This window comes from Mizuhopecten yessoensis, unplaced genomic scaffold (genome assembly GCF_002113885.1).
Source record: "Mizuhopecten yessoensis strain PY_sf001 unplaced genomic scaffold, ASM211388v2 scaffold3575, whole genome shotgun sequence".
Taxonomy (NCBI): Eukaryota; Metazoa; Mollusca; class Bivalvia; order Pectinida; family Pectinidae; genus Mizuhopecten; species Mizuhopecten yessoensis.
Window position 1 is genome coordinate 1,382,229 of NW_018405113.1, and position 18,650 is coordinate 1,400,878.

At 34.9% G+C, this 18,650-nt stretch overlaps 1 protein-coding gene across 2 annotated transcripts in view; it reads right to left on the reverse strand.

The window, feature by feature from the left end:
• Window positions 1-5,409: 5,409 nt before the first annotated feature.
• The window catches only part of LOC110447735 (vacuolar protein sorting-associated protein 13D-like), a 68,448-nt gene continuing 55,207 nt past the window's right edge, over window positions 5,410-18,650 (reverse strand). For both annotated transcript variants that reach the window (XM_021493625.1, XM_021493628.1), the window contains exons 66-76: window positions 17,040-17,189; window positions 16,630-16,776; window positions 15,897-16,045; window positions 15,577-15,758; window positions 15,362-15,435; window positions 14,871-15,038; window positions 13,693-13,896; window positions 12,619-12,872; window positions 11,921-12,084; window positions 11,233-11,348; window positions 5,410-9,775 (exon numbers count right to left, since the gene is read on the reverse strand). In XM_021493625.1, coding sequence (XP_021349300.1) covers window positions 9,686-9,775; window positions 11,233-11,348; window positions 11,921-12,084; window positions 12,619-12,872; window positions 13,693-13,896; window positions 14,871-15,038; window positions 15,362-15,435; window positions 15,577-15,758; window positions 15,897-16,045; window positions 16,630-16,776; window positions 17,040-17,189 — 1,698 coding nt within the window. In that variant the 3' untranslated portion in view covers window positions 5,410-9,685. The remainder of the gene's footprint in view (window positions 9,776-11,232; window positions 11,349-11,920; window positions 12,085-12,618; window positions 12,873-13,692; window positions 13,897-14,870; window positions 15,039-15,361; window positions 15,436-15,576; window positions 15,759-15,896; window positions 16,046-16,629; window positions 16,777-17,039; window positions 17,190-18,650) is intronic.

Here is an 18,650-nt window from a genome sequence, read left to right on the forward strand (position 1 = left end):
ATGGAGTATAGTTGTTTTTTACATTCCTTCAAAAAGCAGGGCACATTATGTCTTAATGCTGTATGTCGTTCGGTCCATCCATTTACATTTTCTTGTGACCATAAAAAATACCAAAATTTTCAAGCAATATTTTGTGATGTGAACATTGATTGCATCTTCTTCTGAACTTTCTGCCTGTATCTAGTCCAATCATTTCTGACCAAACCTTTGAAGAAACGGATTAAGATATTCATATCCTGAAATGGGGTTGCTGCATTACCTTTTATGAGAGTCTTGGTCTTACATTTTTCAACCAGCATTGTGGACCTGGGGCCCGTTCGTTTAGTGGAACAAACGATTTGTCTGTTTTTAAATGCAACATTTCGGGTACAAATACTTGCGGACCTGCAAATGTTTATGCAGGCCTTATTAAGCTTTGTCTTCAGATTTCTAGGCCCGACCTTATTTTCATGGCTTAGCCGTTTGAACCACGATAAACGAAAACGGCCCTGGTGACCGATACTAGTCCAAGAAAAAAATATTAAGATGAACAAATTGTTAAATAGTGATATTAAATTAATTTTTATGAGAGTTAAGGCCATTTGATTTTCTCACCCATAAGTGAAAACCCTTGCAACACATCACATTCAAGTTTCAACCAAATTTTTTTGAGATTTAGTGTGTGATATGGAATCATTTGAAGACATGCATATCGTAAAAATGAGAATACTCGGTTAATATTTGGAGGGTAATGACACTTTGCAACTTGAATTTTTAGCTCACTTGGCTCTTCGGTGTGGCATCCGTCGTCAGGCGTCTATATTTTACTTTAAACAACTTCTTCTCAATAACCAAAAGGCCCAGGGTACTGATATTGGGCCTGTAGCATGCTGGGATGAAGGGCTACCAAGTTTGTTCAAATGAATGACCTTGACCTACTTTCAAGGTGACAGGGGTCAAATATGTTAAAATCTTCCAACAACTTCTCAATAACCAAAAGGCCCAGGGTACTGAAATTGAGCCTGTAGTATGCTGGGATGAAGGACTACCAAGTTTGTTCAAATGAATCACCTTGACCTACGTTCAAGGTGACAGGGGTCAAATATGTTAAATCTTCAAACAACTTCTCAATAACCAGAAGGCCCAGGGTACTTATATACGGCCTGTAGCATGCTGGGATTAAGGACCACAAGTTTGTTCAAATGAATGACCTTGACCTACTTTCAAGGTGACAGGGGTCAAATATGTTAAAATCTTCCAACAACTTCTCAATAACCAAAAGGCCCAGGGTACTGATATTGGGCCTGTAGCATGCTGGGATGAAGGGCTACCAATTTTGTTGAAATGAATGACCTTGACCTCTTTTCAAGGTCACAGGGGTCAAATGTCGTAAAATCTTCACCACTTCTCAATAACCAGAAGGCCCAGGGTACTGAAATTGGGCCTGTAGCATGCTGGGATGAAGGACCACAAGTTTGTTCAAATGAATGACCTTGACCCTAATGTCATTGTTCGACATTCAAGGTCACAGGCGTCATATGTTTAAATCGAATAGGTTCTTATGAATCAAACACTGATATTCTGCCTGTAGCTGTATTTTAGTCCACTTTGAAGATAACAAGTGTGAGATTAATACCAGGTGAGCAATGCAGGCCCATTGGGCCTTTTGTTCTATTAGCACCACCATTAACCTTATATTCACCATTAATTTCATCCATGCTGGACATAACATTTGGAAGTGCCCCTACTAGCTAGTACAATAATGAATTATTGTCAGTGATTTTCAAGCAATTTCGACTAGACTTCAATGAAAATTGCCCCCCACCATATCGCAATAACATCAGGTTACCACATTGTATTGGACATTAATGTCTGCACTTTAAAATAAAATCCTTGAAATTTTATCTTGAATGTCCAATTATAGAAATATTATCCTTATTTCATGTGAATCTCTTCATAATATGCTTTCTGCCAGTATATGGAAACTTTGCACCCATTATGTTGTTGCGACATGTTTTCGTTTCCAAATTACATTCAATTACCTATAAGTTGGGTGAGTGTTAACTCCACTATGGAATGTTCTAATCATTGTTCATTGCAACAAATTACAGCATGTGCCTCAAAGCTAGCTACTAGTTGTCAGAAACTATTTGAAATTATCTATTCCTTGTTTAGAAAATGGCATATGCAAACCCGTGTTTAATACCTCTATCAACATTTTTCATCAGTGTATATTTGTTGAAACATCATTATCATTCTTGCACACATAATTACTTAGAGGGACATTCATTTTAGACCGATACACGTATTGTATACTGCAAAATGTTCGCCCTTCGTCGGTAAAATCCATATTCGTCCAGTTTTAATTTCGCCCTTTTTATTTACCTATGTATATAATGTTGATGTTGACCAATATTTTCTGTAATGATGAATTCGTCCTCATCAAGGAGAGCAAATAGAGGCAAACATTTCCCAGTAAACAGTACTGAAAAGAATGACGGGACGTGGGCTTACTTTTATTAGCCATGCTAAATTAATTCTATCAAGGGTATTTCCTCATAAATGTACAACTAATGTAGACCGTCATGGAGTATCTATGAGGTTTTTATACACAGTACAGTATCACATGTAGTTTGTAAATTGAAGCCATATTCTGTGACAAAATTGAACTAGTGCTAAGAGAAATAACAAACAAGATATTCAGTCTTTGATAAGCCCTAGTCATTTATTAACAATCCACATTTAAATTAAAATATGTTTTCACAATTAATAACAGACAAATCCATGAATCACAGTTAGGTACATTATTCTGCCCACTAGATGGCACATATGCATATGCTCCTAACAACATGATAGCACGTTCACAGGTAACCTATGTACAACTAAATGACAAGGACCTGTACTCCTGGTAAGCACTTGGATGACATCTTCAATCTGGATTCTAAAACACTATTTGCTGTTTTTCCAGGAAATATTAATTTGTTATAACTTGCCTATTCCCTACTTTCCTATATTCCAATTTCTTGAGAGAGAAAAAACTGCCATTCTGATTCCACATTTACTTTGTCATTAAAAAATATTTAACACTTAAAATAAAGAAAACATTTCGGTTCCCAATCAAAAGAGATGTTCCCCTCCTCACCTTTTAGGTAATTAGAAAGGTTCTGATGTATTTACAAGATCAAGACTAAAATTATCAGCAAATTAAATTTTCTTGCAGCTGTATCCATCGTATATATAGTAAGCAACACATACAACAAAATCATTAGAAGGATTGTCTAAAATACCGGTGGGTAGTCACGATATATTTCTTAAAATAAAATATGTATAAAATTAAAGATTAGGATTAAATCATGATTTCATCCATGTCACAAAACACTGTATAAAGTTAATACTATTTGCAGATAGAGGGAGAAAGGTATTTCTAAACATTTTCTTCAGGCTGGTAAGTATAGATTGTGGATCGTTTCATGAAATATGAACACTTCCGTACATATAAACTGACTAACTGTACATGCGCTTACAGCGTAGCCAAATCGACATTGATTTGTGGATAACTCGTACACATTTTACACATTTGTGTACATACGCTTCACTTACTCTGTCACCTGCATCAGACAAATGACCAGTGAAGCGTATGTACACAAAGGTGTAAAATATGTACGAGTTATCCATCAATCGATGTCGATTCGGCTACGCTGTAAGCGCATGTACAGTTAGTCAGCTTGTATGTACGGAAGTGTTCATATTTTGTCTGATGAAGGTGACAGAGTACATACCGTACTAGTCCTCGAAATGTCACATATAAACACTTATTGGTTTGTGCTTCATGAATCTTTCCACAAGTGAGAAAGGTTTTCTTAAATCCATACACAATATACCTTTTTTCTGTAATGCACTGAACAAAATGCTTCATCTTGAACACAATTCTTGAGCATATTTCCTTGTTATGAAAACAAGGACTTTAAACAAATAAAAGAAACTAAAATTTTCCAGTTTAAAAAAAAATGGAAAAAAAAAGAATACAAGTACCGAAGCAATATTCAAGTATTGCTGGAAAGAAAGACTTCGCTAGTTGGACTAGCACTGATGACATAAATGAATGAATTAAAATAACTTGATTTGTGATTTACTACATATGAAAAACTACTTCATTTACATATTGATACACAGTGCCATTAGAAACAGGACAATTAACGAGAATATGAACTTGTATTGTTTATCACAATGTCTTTATGTTATCATGAGTCCGGATACATACAGATACTGTAAAATCATAAATTTTCATGGGACATTAAATTTCGTTTATCTGTTATCCAACAATTAAATTCCCACAAAAACATATATTTGGTGTGATATAGATAGGGCAAAAACAGAAATAATCGAAATATAATGTCCTTGAAACAGGCTAGTATATGAACACCACGAAATTTCAACCCCACAAAAATAAATGATTCTACAGTATAAAGAAGAATACATCACAAAAACATAGTCAGAAATCCCAGTGCCTTGGAAGCTAGCAAGTCTAACATGTTAGAATACATAAGCAACTCTAGGGAATGTATATACATTAGTAAAACAGACAAGATATGTTACCATTTTTTCCCACAAATCATTAAAGTTATTGCAGTATTTCAATACCGACTAGTTCTTCTGTTCACTATTAATGGCTCGTCCTACAATAACGCAACAAATTTAAAGGAACCCGAGTCGGAACTGAAATGTCGCAACTGTCTTTGAAAGAAAAACATGCATATATTCTATTACATAATCTTAATTACCAACACATGCACTTTTCAGCATATGTGATACAGAATCTGGTATTGCATATTTCAACCACTTAATTTTGGCTCCAACTCATTTATTGATGTCCAGTTAAGTATGGCAAGCCAACTTAACATTTATTCAAGGAGCAATGTTGATCCTGTATTTCATCCAATCATGCAAGATATCTTGTATAATTATATTAGATATTTCATATACAACAGAGGTATCTTATATATATGAAATATCTTATATACTATATATGATATCTTATATACTATGATATATCTTATATAGAAATTAAATGAGATATTTTAAGTATGTAAGATATCATATATACTATATAAGATATCTCATTTAATTTTCTATATAAGATATCTCATATAATACAATGTATATGAGATATCTTATATAATTGAAATCTCGTTGCTATATAAGATATCTTATATCGAATGAGATTTCGTGGCATTAAAAACCAGAAACTAATTTCTCCCTCGAGAAGTACATCTAGGATTGGGTACAATGGCGGAGAGGGATGGTACGAGGTGGGCTCAGACATAATGTCGACAGGACCACGTGTTGTTACAATAATCCTACTGTCCCTACATAGACACTGGAGAGATTCCGGACGGGGAGACTTCATTTTGACATTTTGTAAATATCTCATGAAATACAGGATCGACATTGCTTCTGGAATAAAAGTTAAGTTGGCTTGCCATAGTTAAGAATATGACAAACAGATATAATAAATATCACTGATCTTGGTGTCATATAATGATGTTAATCCTCATTGCTGTTTTTTTAATGTTGTTTGGTATAAGTTTCGAAAAGTAAACAGGTACCAAATCAGGATAACTACTAGAGAGATTTCACAGCAATGATGACCTGTACATCCAGAAGAAAAGTAATATAGAATACAAGCATTGTCACATATCTTTATATAATGTCACCGATTACACTCACGCCCATGTTAACTTAAACAAAAAAGTATAAACAAAAAAGTGACCAGCCCTGGAGCTCTAGTTCCTGATGAATCCTACCTTTATCAAAGACAACAGACAATAAAACAAATCACAACACGAGGCTTAATTATTTATCTCTAAGTAACTTACATTTGGTGTAATGCTCATATGTCTGAAGATAAATAAGATGCCTTTTTATCTGTATGTTGAACACTTTATAATCTATAAGTTCTAAATTTGGTAACTCAAATTTTTTTTTATCTTATCTACTCATTTTATTATTTTTCATTTACATTTTTTTCTGGCAATTTCTTTCAAACAGTAAGGAAAGTCAAATTAATATTTATATCCATCATTGGCCCATTCATTGTTTAGTCTACAATTTCCCTAGAATCAGCATTATATATAGATATAAATATACATTAAATGATTATTTTCATTTTCATTTTTTTTTTACAGATTTATGTTGCAGCACTTACAATAAATTAGATTATAATACTCTAAATATGTCTACTCATACTATTGGTTGAAACACAGAAAGGTACAATACAGTTATAATGCACTAACCTATATATTTCTAAATTCATTTTTCCTCTTTAGAAAAAATAATTTAATGTCCAATTATTGGCTTTACTTGCCAGGGTATTGGTTTCATAAGTCTAATGCAGTTCGTTGGAAGACGGTTGTGCAATGCCAAATGTCAAATGTCAAATTTGTAATGCCGGATGCATAATGCCAATTGTGAAATGCCAATTGCTAAAGTTAAAATTTTAATGCCTATTTTAAAAGATTGTGCATTCAATTTTTTGTTTCTCATTTGTGATAGGTAGCATTGATCAGTGGTCAATCTCGTTTGATCCCCATGCTTTTGTCTGCTCATGTTAATAGAGCATGTATAATCTGTTGTTCACATCAGGATTTCAATTTTCAAATGCAAAAATGCCAATTGAAAAATGTGCAAATGCAATTTGAAAATACCAACTGCAGAATGTATAATGCTAAATTATAATACCCAAAGTTTTTGTTAATGCATGACACAATGTTGTTATCGATAATAAGCATTTCAGCTCTGATTTGGCGTAAGGCATACTGGCCTTCTGTAGAGGTTTTAGTTTCACATATTTGGGAAAGTTTCCTCTTCTGACATAACTATTTAATGAAGCTTTTATATTCTTTTGCCATGGAAACAAAAATTTAAAGAAGCCATTTCAAGGAGGTTGAAGTTTGGAGTGGATTCAGAATTTAATTTCAGATGAGCAGCTTCTGTCATTGGTCCGAGTATCAACTGTGAAAAAAACCCGAACAAAGAACAAATCTTTTTAAAAATAACAGCTAACAATTGTTTCATGACACATCTATTTTTTTTTATAAAACACTCATTTGATAATTGATTCTCATATATACACTGTATGGGGCTGATTACATTCGGCAGAAGATCAACTATCATGGGATTTGCTTGATTTCATCGAGTATTGACATCTAATATATACAAGATATCTATTTGTTCGGATCTAGTTCCTATATTGGATCACACTCAGTATTACTTACAGGACCTATATATATTACATTGAACAATCATAATATTATTTTACATCATACTAATTGCTTGGTAAGACACAGTTCAGTAGTAGCGGACAGTACAGTTAAAACAGAGATCACTAGGTATTACAAAATATATATATATCTATCTCGAGAATGTGACCATCTTAAATAAAATGGAATTTACAATGAAACACCCAATAATGACTGAAAAATAGCAATGACTCCTGTAGTGTGGCGTAGTCTGGCGTCTCAATAAGGAGAAAAGTGTAAAACAAAAACAGCCATATTTAACTCACACATGGAAGGGATGGGGGGGCACGCATTTAACTACATCAGTTAAATGACAACAAAATAAATCATCTTAGAAGCTGAAACAAAACAAAGTCAGTCAATAAGCTCATAGGGAGTGGAAAAGGAAGCAGAACACCAGCGAAATCAAAATATATGCAAAAGCTGCCAAAAGAAAAACGCCTATACACATATAACATGTGTATCTTCAGCAGGATAGTCAGAAAAACAAGTGGAGAAAATGGACGAAAGTTATTCAATACTAAAGTAAAATACAATTTTACACTCTACAATTTCTGCACATAAAATATTGATCGATAGATAATTCAATTACGTACACATGATTTCAGTATAAAAATTATTACCGAAAAATTATAAAGATCTGCAACTAAGAAATGCATTGGAAGGTAAAATATATCTTTTTCCAAGAAATTTTAACAGAAAGCTGGTCACAACCCGGAATGGAAGGACATAAACTGACCACAGCCGTACAAAAATGGACCTACAGGTAAACTGTTAAAAAGGTCTCATCCATATTTGTTCACATTTGATAATTGATACATAGTCTTTACCAGCCAGATGACAGAACATTCTAGATTATTTGAACTTTGTTGGTGACATGGAAGGTAAGTCTAGATCTGGTACTACTAAGAATGGATAATATTAATTCAGACCTTTACTGTGTCTCTAAAAACCTAATGAGTTTTTTTTTATCACAAGACAGCACTTGGTGAAATATTTAAGGATTTATGTCTACATGAAAACAGGCAGCATACATTATTTGCAAAAATAAAACAAACCCACTTATCCTGTTCTTGTTAAAACAGATGTACTGCAAAACTAGACTGGGATATACTCATGAAGATTATTTTTTTTACAATCAAAATGTTTTTTTCCCCTTTCAATATGATACAGAAGGTAAGACGAGGCACTAACCACAGGAGCTGTATGGTGGATTCAGTGAATAGATGTAGTGGCATCTGACATTGCTGTGAGTGTTACACGGTGAAGGAATGTGACTATATGATACGGTCATGTACTCTGACAAAACTCACAGAAACATTACAACAGATATTCTGTAAGATATATCCACCAATTACACTTGCCCTCCTGTGACACAACACAGTGAGTTACACAATCTACATTATCCAATTATCCATAAAATGTCCCATGCACACAGGTCCACATCCCAAGTTAATATTTGTACAGCAATAACAGCACAGACATACAACTCGTACAAATATATACACATATATTTGTCAGCAAAAAGACACTTTCATTTTGATTATAACATCTGAAAGCTTTGTAACTTCATTTTCATCACATTTCAAATTCTCTAGTGGTCAGTGGTTGGAAGCTGAGGGATTGATTGGTCAGTAAAATCACAAGTTTGGTACATGCACTTACAATTGCCCAATTTATCAAAATTTGTTCAAACAGAAGGTTCTCATAGTGAAAGTTTGAATCAATTGATTCGTTTGTTAACATACAAAATAGCATCTGGCAAAACTTGGCACCATACACAAACAGAACATGACAAATCTATCACAAAACTATACAAATCATAAAATCATAAAAATTGTAACACAGATTTTGGTCCTGGCTATCTAAATCTACATCACACATAAGGTTGTTCGTCAAAGTCGGTTTACTTGACAAGAATCACAGAAAACACGCCATATACATCTTGTCGTCATCATTTAAATATCACATTTGGCACCTTGAACATTACTTATGTTTGTTATATGTCTATTTTTCTCTAAGTAATTCCAATGGTTTATTCCCTATTATGCTGAATCCATGTTTCCACTTGTCCTTTGACATCAAATTGAAATTGTTCATTATTTACAAAAGATGTCAATATCTTAAAACATTAGTCTTTTCAATCATTTATCCTCCATATAATTCTTCTTCAATCTAGATTTAGAAAAGTAAAGATCATTCCCCAATAGGTTCTAATCTAATGTTGTTTCTGAAACAAATTCTCACTACCAGTAGCTTTTCCTTCTGATTTCCTTCCTTTTTAGCAGGGTATGCCATTGTTCACAGTTCAGGATCCTGATTAATGAATCCCATTATCGGTTTCCCTGCTAGAAGTTCACAGTATGTTTTAAGTTTACTTTACTGCCTGGTAGTTAAATATCAACTGGTTATTCCTCCTCCTCACCTCTTTCCCCCTCGGACAGTGTGTGTCGTTGCTCGTCGAATAAGTTTCTGGCATAGTTAATTTGCTGAGATACCTGGAAAAATACAAATATTTGTCAGTCAAATCATTCCAAGTGAATCAATTCTTATTGCGCTATTTATGTTAATCTGTATGGCTTTTGAAGTAAGACAGGATTGGGGAACTTTTTGTCACCTTGCTCTATAAATAGTTGCCTTTGTCACACATTTGGCATGTCTTCGCTATGTTGCTGACACGCTTACTGTCTCCCTTCGCTGACACTTCCCGTGGGAAGCCATTTTTGTTTACAGTGAAATGGCGTAATATGCACATGCGCTACTCTATATGACGTAATCATAATCATTGGAATCCCCAAACAAAACGTTGGTCAGACAGGTAGAAATTCCGACTATGATAAAATTATACAGGTTTATGAATATATTTCAGCGAAATCTGTCCATCATTTTCCATAAGGAGTCACTCACTTGATATGTTTATGTAAAGACACAAAAAAGTATGCTTTACCGTGATGTCGCTTTAAAACACCTGATCAATAGACAGTATGAATGAGTAACAGTTTAAGCCTATACAACCACTCTGCATACAGCCTTTGTCATTGACATTACATTGATGAAAATATTTCACTTCTATGACAAAATACAGTAACATTCTGCTTATATTCATATGTAATTTATTGTTATTGCAGAAACTAACAAATATTTTTGAGATTGTTTGTACACATCTGTTGCAAATGAAGGAGAGAATGTGTACCACTGTGCAGAACTGGTTATACAGATTTTGTCTTCTAAAATATGTGTAATGGCACATTTATACAAAATACTTATCACAATTGTGCCTGACCTTGCCTCCCTCTTGTGTATGTTTAGCAACAGTGACCTTGACCTTAGGAACTTTTAAACCTTTTTCACACACTATGTATCACCATATATCTAATTTCAAAAAGAATATTCTTTTTGATTCTGAGATAATGAACATACCCACCAAGGTCTATTTATAGTAACAGTAGCCTTGATCCTGATCTTAGAAACTTTAAACCCCCATTGCATGTATAAACATAACAGTATATTACCATTTCAATTTCAAAAGCATTAGTTTTTTTGATGAGATAGTCTCCGGAAACAAAAGTGTGGAGGACAGACATACAGAAGGATAGATAACAACAGGGCACATACGTCTCTAACGAACCCTTTCACCACTGTAGACCATAATGGACTCATCCAGATCAATGCATGGTAGAGTCTACTGAAGTTACATAGGGGTGAACCGGTTAACATGGTGGATCCTTTTGGTAAGAATATCAGTAAGAGGATACTTTCAGTGTGTGTTAATTAATGTAGATATTTTACTAGCAACACCTCTCTGTGTGCCAATTAATATACTGTTTGCTTTGTCAATTAAAACATGAACCTTATATTAAATATAATATTCTTCACAGACATCGGCATCATACAACTTTTTAAAATTATCAACCTTAGATGATTTGATGCTGTTTTATAACACAGCGTTACTTGCCCTTTGAGCCATGTGTCGTTTTTCACAGCGTATTTGGGGTCGTTTTTGTGTTGCACCAGTCAATTTCTCACCACCATCATCACCCTGCTTGAATAACTCAATGTAAAATCGTTCATCTGTAAAAGGAAGAAATAAGTTACATTCTCTGTCACTATTTGTATATTTTATGAGTTAGGAAAATATTGTATAGTTGCAAATATTCATGAGGATTATAATTTTGCTAATTTCACGAATGCATCAAAATTCGGGAACTGTTTTTTTTTGTGAAATTTTAAGAATGAAACAAGAACATCCAGGCTTGTGATAGTGATTCTTTGAATAAACCTACGTAAACAAGTTTTGGAAACCAAATCATGCAATTGAATTCTACATCCGCAAAATTAAACAACTATACATTACATCAATACAATGTACTATTGTATCCTTCAATTAATGGTTATTTACTGCGGTTTACCATTAAAACGAGGGTGCCACCTTGGTACTTAAGTTCTTATTTTTATGTGGAGAACAGACTTATTTTTCATATCAATGGTGGTAGCATGTTCCTTGAGTAAGTTTTCCATACCATTAGAATTCATATAAATATGTTTTCAGTACTTTTCTTTCTGAATGGCAGAAAGTCTGATGAAAGTTTAATGTTGTTGTGGTCAACATAAACACATTGTCTGAAAGTAAAATTTAAACTCACTGTTTTCGATGATTTTACACTCGACAATTTCTCGGTGCGAGACTTGCAGCATGATGTTGTCAGGGTTCAAGCTCCCCTTCCTCAGGAAGTACACATGCTTACTCGTGATGAGAGCTTTCAGGCCTTCCTCCTTTCCAGAACGCACCTTCTCTAATGCAATGAAACTGAAGGAAGAAGAATGCACAACATCAAATGTAACACCTGATTTTATGCCGCCCTAAAGCTAAAGTTTACAACATAGGTTTGTACCATCAGTATAATCTCCTACAGTATATATCATGTACCTCCAGTAATAGTACTTACTAAAATGAAAATCTATAATAAAATTATTATTTATCAAATACTTTTTTCAACATCTAGGGCAATCAATAAAGTGGAGAATTAAAAAACAAAAAAACACCCAATAATTTCTGAGGCTATTTCCATATTCAAACTTAAAACAAATTGTAATTCAAATAATGTATACCAGGAAATGTACACAGCTTTATTACATTGAGTTTGAATGCACTGACAGCTAATTATAAACACTGGTTTTGGTTAAATATTGCTATTTTACCAGTGAAGTGTGAATATTTCACTCGTGAAAGTTTCTTACTAAACAACCCTATCATCAGAATTTCAGGATACCTTTTCCCGATAAAGTTTTAACTTAAGGCTGATTTTTCTAGATCTTTAATTTTTTCTTTATCCTAACTTACAATTCGTCTTGCTTGTTCCTGTTGAACTTGTACATGAGTTCCTGTGACCTAGCTTGAAGGTCGGAATAAGACGGCAGCAGGCCGCCAGGACCATGGCAACAGCGTGGCCATCGCACACGCTCAGGACACTTGTGTGAACTACTACTACTTGTGTCTTTCACTGCATTGGCGGCACCGGACGCAAGATCAAGTACACCTGCTACTGGCTTGGTAACCGTGCCAATCATCCCCTTACCAAATCCTGTGAACAGACCCTGCGAATAAATCAAGAATAAGATTTATATACTTTGAGTTTTCTTTATTAATCATCTTGAAGCCAAAGAGGCATATATACAGGGGTAGTGATGCTGCATTACACTATAAAATAATTTTCCGAAATATCAAATTAAAACAAGATTAAATTTGCACTATTTGTGATGTAACAGAGGTATATTGTTCTCTGCAATGTAAACATTGTGGGCAAAAGATCCAATAACACATTTTAACTTGTGTTCAGTCATTTTGATTCTGACAGTAACAACATATGGTTTAACTTAAATATGTGATTTCTTATAATGACACAACTGAGTCCTAATAAATATCAATTCAAGAAGGAGTATGCTCAGATCAAAATCCACACTTCGTTTTCCTTATGGAGCTATAACACAAAAAACCAGAGTGTACTCTAAATAAACTGCGAAGCGGTTTATGATGAGAGTACACTCCGGTTTNAAAGCGGTTTATGATGAGAGTACACCCCGGTTTTTTGTGTTATAGCTCCATAACATGAAAAATATATTCNATATTCAAGTTAATTTAATCTACTGTTTAATCCTTATAATTTAATCTATTTTACACAATCCCTGTGGAAATCCACTTTTATTGATGGACTCTTTTCTCTTAGAAATTATTGCGCTTAATCAAAAGCGACGTTACAAACGGTGACGTCATTTTCTTACGTTATTGGCTGATAACATAATTTTTTAAGCCAATGAAAATGCTTGTTACAAGCAAGATTAAATCATATTGTGCATGATAGTAATGTATCAAATCTTCAGGTTGGAAGACAAATGTCCATTTTCCAACTCCACTGACCTCGACTCCTTCCTCTTTGACCCCCTCATAGGTCTGTGTGACGATACTGGTCAATCCTCCATAGAGGCCGTACCCAAAGCCTTTGATACCGGCCACCAGATGGCTTCCCCCGCCTCCGCTGTGGGTACGAATCTGGTCCCGGGTGTCGTTGTGCTTGGTATCCATGTTTAGTGTCCCCACACCGTCAGACAGGGATGTTACAAACTGACAAAAATAATAATAATTGTAATAAAAAACCAAGAGGCCCAGAGGGCCTGTATCGCTCACCTGGATACCTCAGCAATCATGGCAAACTATTCTCCAAATGAGATCAAGGGAATATGCCAGACCCCAAGGCCAATCCTTGTAGCATAGCTATATTAGATTTTTCATGCCCAGCAATTTTATGTATGGTTATGGGGTGGGGATCTCAACTGTTTCCAAGCTTTGACTCAGAAACTAGGTCCCTAGAGTTGTGGCCAGACCCCAGGATCGATTCTAATATCGTGACTNGTTCTACAGAAGAAGTCGTTTGTAGCAATATAGCCAAATTGCCCCCTTTTGGCCCCGCCCCTAAGCCCCCTGAAGAGTCAGCCCCAACATTTGTACAATTTTTAATCACCACCACCTAGGGATGCTTCCAGTCAAATATGGTTGATATCCACTTCTAAGTTCCAGAGAAGAAGTCTCTTAAAGCAATATGGACAAATTGACCCCTTTTGGCCCCGCCCCTCAGCCCCCTGGGGGATCAGCCCCACTATTTGTACAATTTTGAATCCCCACCACCTAGGGATGCTTCCAGTCAAATTTAGTTTAATTCCAACCGGTGGTTAAGAAGAAGAAGTCGTTTAAAGAAATTGTTGACGTACGTACGGACGACGCACGGACGACGGACGCCACGGTATGGCATAAGCACACCTTGGTCCTTCGGACCAGGTGAGCTAATAAAAATAAATGAAAATTGAGATACAATGTAAAAGGAATGATAACTTAAATAAAGAAGAATCAGAAATTGACAGAAATTAAGGCTAATTCTTCCAAAATAAATTTACAGCGTTTAATGTATAAACAGGGCAATGCTGAACCATTTTGAAATATAAATGTCTTACATTAGTATCTAATAAGGATGATTTTCTGACTGTAAGCGACTCCATGACTTCCCTTGTAACTTTAACAAGAGTCGACAGAACACGTCCTACCTTTGCTGCGGAGTTGGACACACCATGGGTGACATTTTTCAGCAGTCCGCCGACGTTTCCATCTTTGATGAGTCCAGATATCCCCTCAGTGACGTCGTTAAACAGTCCAAGTGGATTACCAAGGAAGTCAACAGAACCAAGAATCTTGGCAGCCTGACTCTTTAACTCCTGTGAAATCAGGATTAATAAATTTACACTTCAAGTGAAATTCTCTAAAATAGTAGTACCCAACTTTAGAATTATACATGTAATACTTTTTAGCTGAATTGACAAATAGCAATTCTTTTGTTTTGCAGGAAACACTTTGATAAAACATATATTGATAAAGGCAAATTGGCCCACTTGTATTAAACACCTCAAAGTTGAGGAAAATCTCAAGCAATGTATTGTCTATGGGAAATATTAGACTTGAGGAAATCTCAAAAGTTGAGATGTTTTATACAAGTGGCCAATATGGGCCCTTATGTTTAACAGTCAATACAAAAACTTACATTGGTGTAGTGGATCATTAGCTCCCGGGTCAGGAAATCTATTGTCTCAAAGGGATGGTGTCTGATGAAGGGATCTGAAAAACAAAGTATTCAAAAATCTTGAATTTATACTTTGGAGCTATTTTGTTGGATTGTTCGGCTGTTTTCAATGTCGAGGTAATATGACAAGACTAAGATAGGGTGCATTAATGATTATGTAGATATTTCATATTTACCCAGATCAACTTTGGCATCCTCAAATTTGACGAGTGGGATAGAGCTGTCGTTTTTGATATGTTGGAGGTCCAAAGACAGTTTACTGGCAGTCAGCATACTGAGGCTCAAGCGACTCGAGTTGATCTTTAAGGTCCCAAAATAGTAACGCTTCGACTGCACTGACGTAGCAGCTACCAATGCCCTGGGTAGTACAGAGAAAAACTTTAACAGCAATATTGGTTTATAGTTAACAGTATAACACGGCACTTGTGATAAGAAATTAAATTCAGGAATTACAGTGTAAATAAAAGTATTCAGTTGTAGATAAATTAGCACATACTTTCTGGTGTCAAATTCCCTCTGGTCTGCTTTCTGATCTAACTTTTCCTCCACTGAATCCGAGTTATCAGACCCGATGAACTGGATTATTTTCCACAGCAGTCGTTCCTCCAGCTGGACACTCATCTTCTTCATAGTAATAAACAGATGCTGCACAGACAAAAGAAGGCGTATTGGTTAAATGGTGACGTGTGAAAGCCGAGCAATGATTTGTATCTTGACGAATATTGTTGCAGTATATCTAAACACTTAGATCTGTTTTCTTTTCTTTAAAGTAAATATTTGGTTCACAGAAGTTTTGGAAAAAAAATTGCCTGTGAAATATTCACCCTTCACCAATATGATCCATACTCATCTCATGTTACTTTCATGGTATAAAAAAATGTGGACTGATTTTTACAATCTTGATGATTCATCCTTCTTATAAAGACACATTAAAATTGAGCAAACATTTTGAGGTCAGCAGTAGAAACATCCAATTAAAAGTCAAGTTTAGCAATAATATGTTATTTATCTTGATTATGGAGTAACAGGCTCTTCAGACTAGAAATCTAGATATTGTCAATGAGTTAGAAATAATACTTATTTTATGTTTTTTACAGTAGAGCTTTCCCCCCAAATAGTATACAACAGACTATAGGATTCAGAAATCTTGACCAATGAGAGAGAGGCAAGTTTGGAGACTTTTCAGTCTGAAGCTCCTGCACGTTTCCCGTCTTGTAACAATGTCTTACTTTATAAATGTCTGCATTCCACTTGGTGTTGGGTATCTTGTGCACAGCCATGTGGAGGGCATAGGTCTTGTCAGGCCCCTCTTGTTTGGAGGTGGGTGTCACATACAGCATCACTGGGCGCTGGGTACCAAACAGCTGGTTATCCATCTACGAGCATAATCACAAACAAAAATGAAATGAACATATACAGGTACATTACAGGTACATTACAGGTACATTGTTCAGAAAAATAGAGTTAAATATGATATATATACATTGAATATTGCTTCAATTGTTTTATATTGTTACATGCAGTAAGTCAAATTTATACAATAAAGCCAGGAACGTACTCCATAAAATGTAATGTACCACACAATTACTTTACTTTCACTTTATATTTATAAAGCATTGTTGAATGTATAACATTCTACCTGAACACTAGCTACACTGATGTCCATCTTGATACTGGAGGGTGTGGAAGAGTAGTCCATGATGATGTTCCTCATTGAGATATACAATAGTTCTTCAGCGTTCTTGTTCACCAGAGAAATCCCCAAGCCACCCTTCAGGTTCATTGAGAGCTACAAATTCAGAAACAGATAAAAATTTCTATAAATGAAAAGTATTGTACTTAATGTAAAAAGTAATGCAGGTTTAAAGAATAAAGATCCTTTGACTATGTAAATAGAAAGGAATTACTGTTACAGTAAGAAATTATATGTTATGAGGGAGAATTTTCTGAATTTTCATTTGATAATATTTTCATATTTTTCCGATGATGGGTTTTTAAGATATCATCATTGGAAGTCCTTATTTGTACTGGTTGATCAGTAAAGATATTGTGTCAGAGACATCTAAAGGCCTTTAGCATTTTGCCTACATTTTGTATTGAACTTAATTACTTTTCAGTAATAAATAAACTTGAAAATGTTTGTGGCCCCACTTCTACTTTGATGAAAATGGAGAAAAAAAGAAAGTTGAACAAAAGTCAGTGAAGTGGTAAATACAGGTCACAGAGATTGTATGTCATACGATGGTGTATTAGTCCTCAGGAATTACCCATAGATATAGTGTTATGACAGTCACTATAGAACTTGCAATATCATAGAAATGGAGCTACACATAAAATGTTACCACACAAATGGAGTCTAACACAGGTCAGTGAACGTGGAAATAAAGGTCACAGTGACCTACATATGACATAATGATGAAGTACTCCAGAGGAAGTATCTGCTATAAAGTTTGAAGACTAAGGAACATGCATTGTCAGGGAAATGGAGATGAATGCAAAGTGTAATCAAATAAGGAAACAACAAACAAGAAAGACAAAGTGATTTTTTAAGGTCCTTGAAATTGCCAGATAAGGACACAAGCCATTCAGATTGATATGTCTCGCCTGTGTCCCGCTTTGACCATCAATGCACATATCAGAGAAACTAACTTAAACGCAAAACCTTAATGTTGATGGAGATGCTGACAAAGTCAATGGACCATGAAAAGTAGGCCGCATCCAGCATTTGATGCATTGGTTGAGATGTATTACCTAGGATGCATCTATGGTCCAAGTTTGGTTGGTCTAGCACATAGACTTTCAGGAACTAACTTAAACGCAAAAAACTTAATGTTGATGCCGTTGCCGGAAAGCAACACCTTAGTCTCGCTTTCACTTTGTGATGGCGAGACAAAAAATGAAAAATGAATATTTTTTATGACATGAAATTTATAACATGAAATAAAACTTGATAACATAACAACATCATCTTAAAGGCTTTACTTTAGATATTGTTTAATTTCGATAAAAACTGGAATGAAGCATTAATTAAAAGAAAAAGTTGTATGGCTATTCTTTGGTGCACTTTCACTGAAACATCACGTTTACTTCTATGACGGAAACACAAAAATCAGTCTTTCATGAGAAATTCTCTACAATCTATAGTTTCTAAGGTAGTTTTCATTGTAGACGTTACAATGCAGTCCCCTATAAATAGAGGTTTTTCTGAAGTAGATTGCAAACACTTCCAATCACCTTGAAAGTCCACACC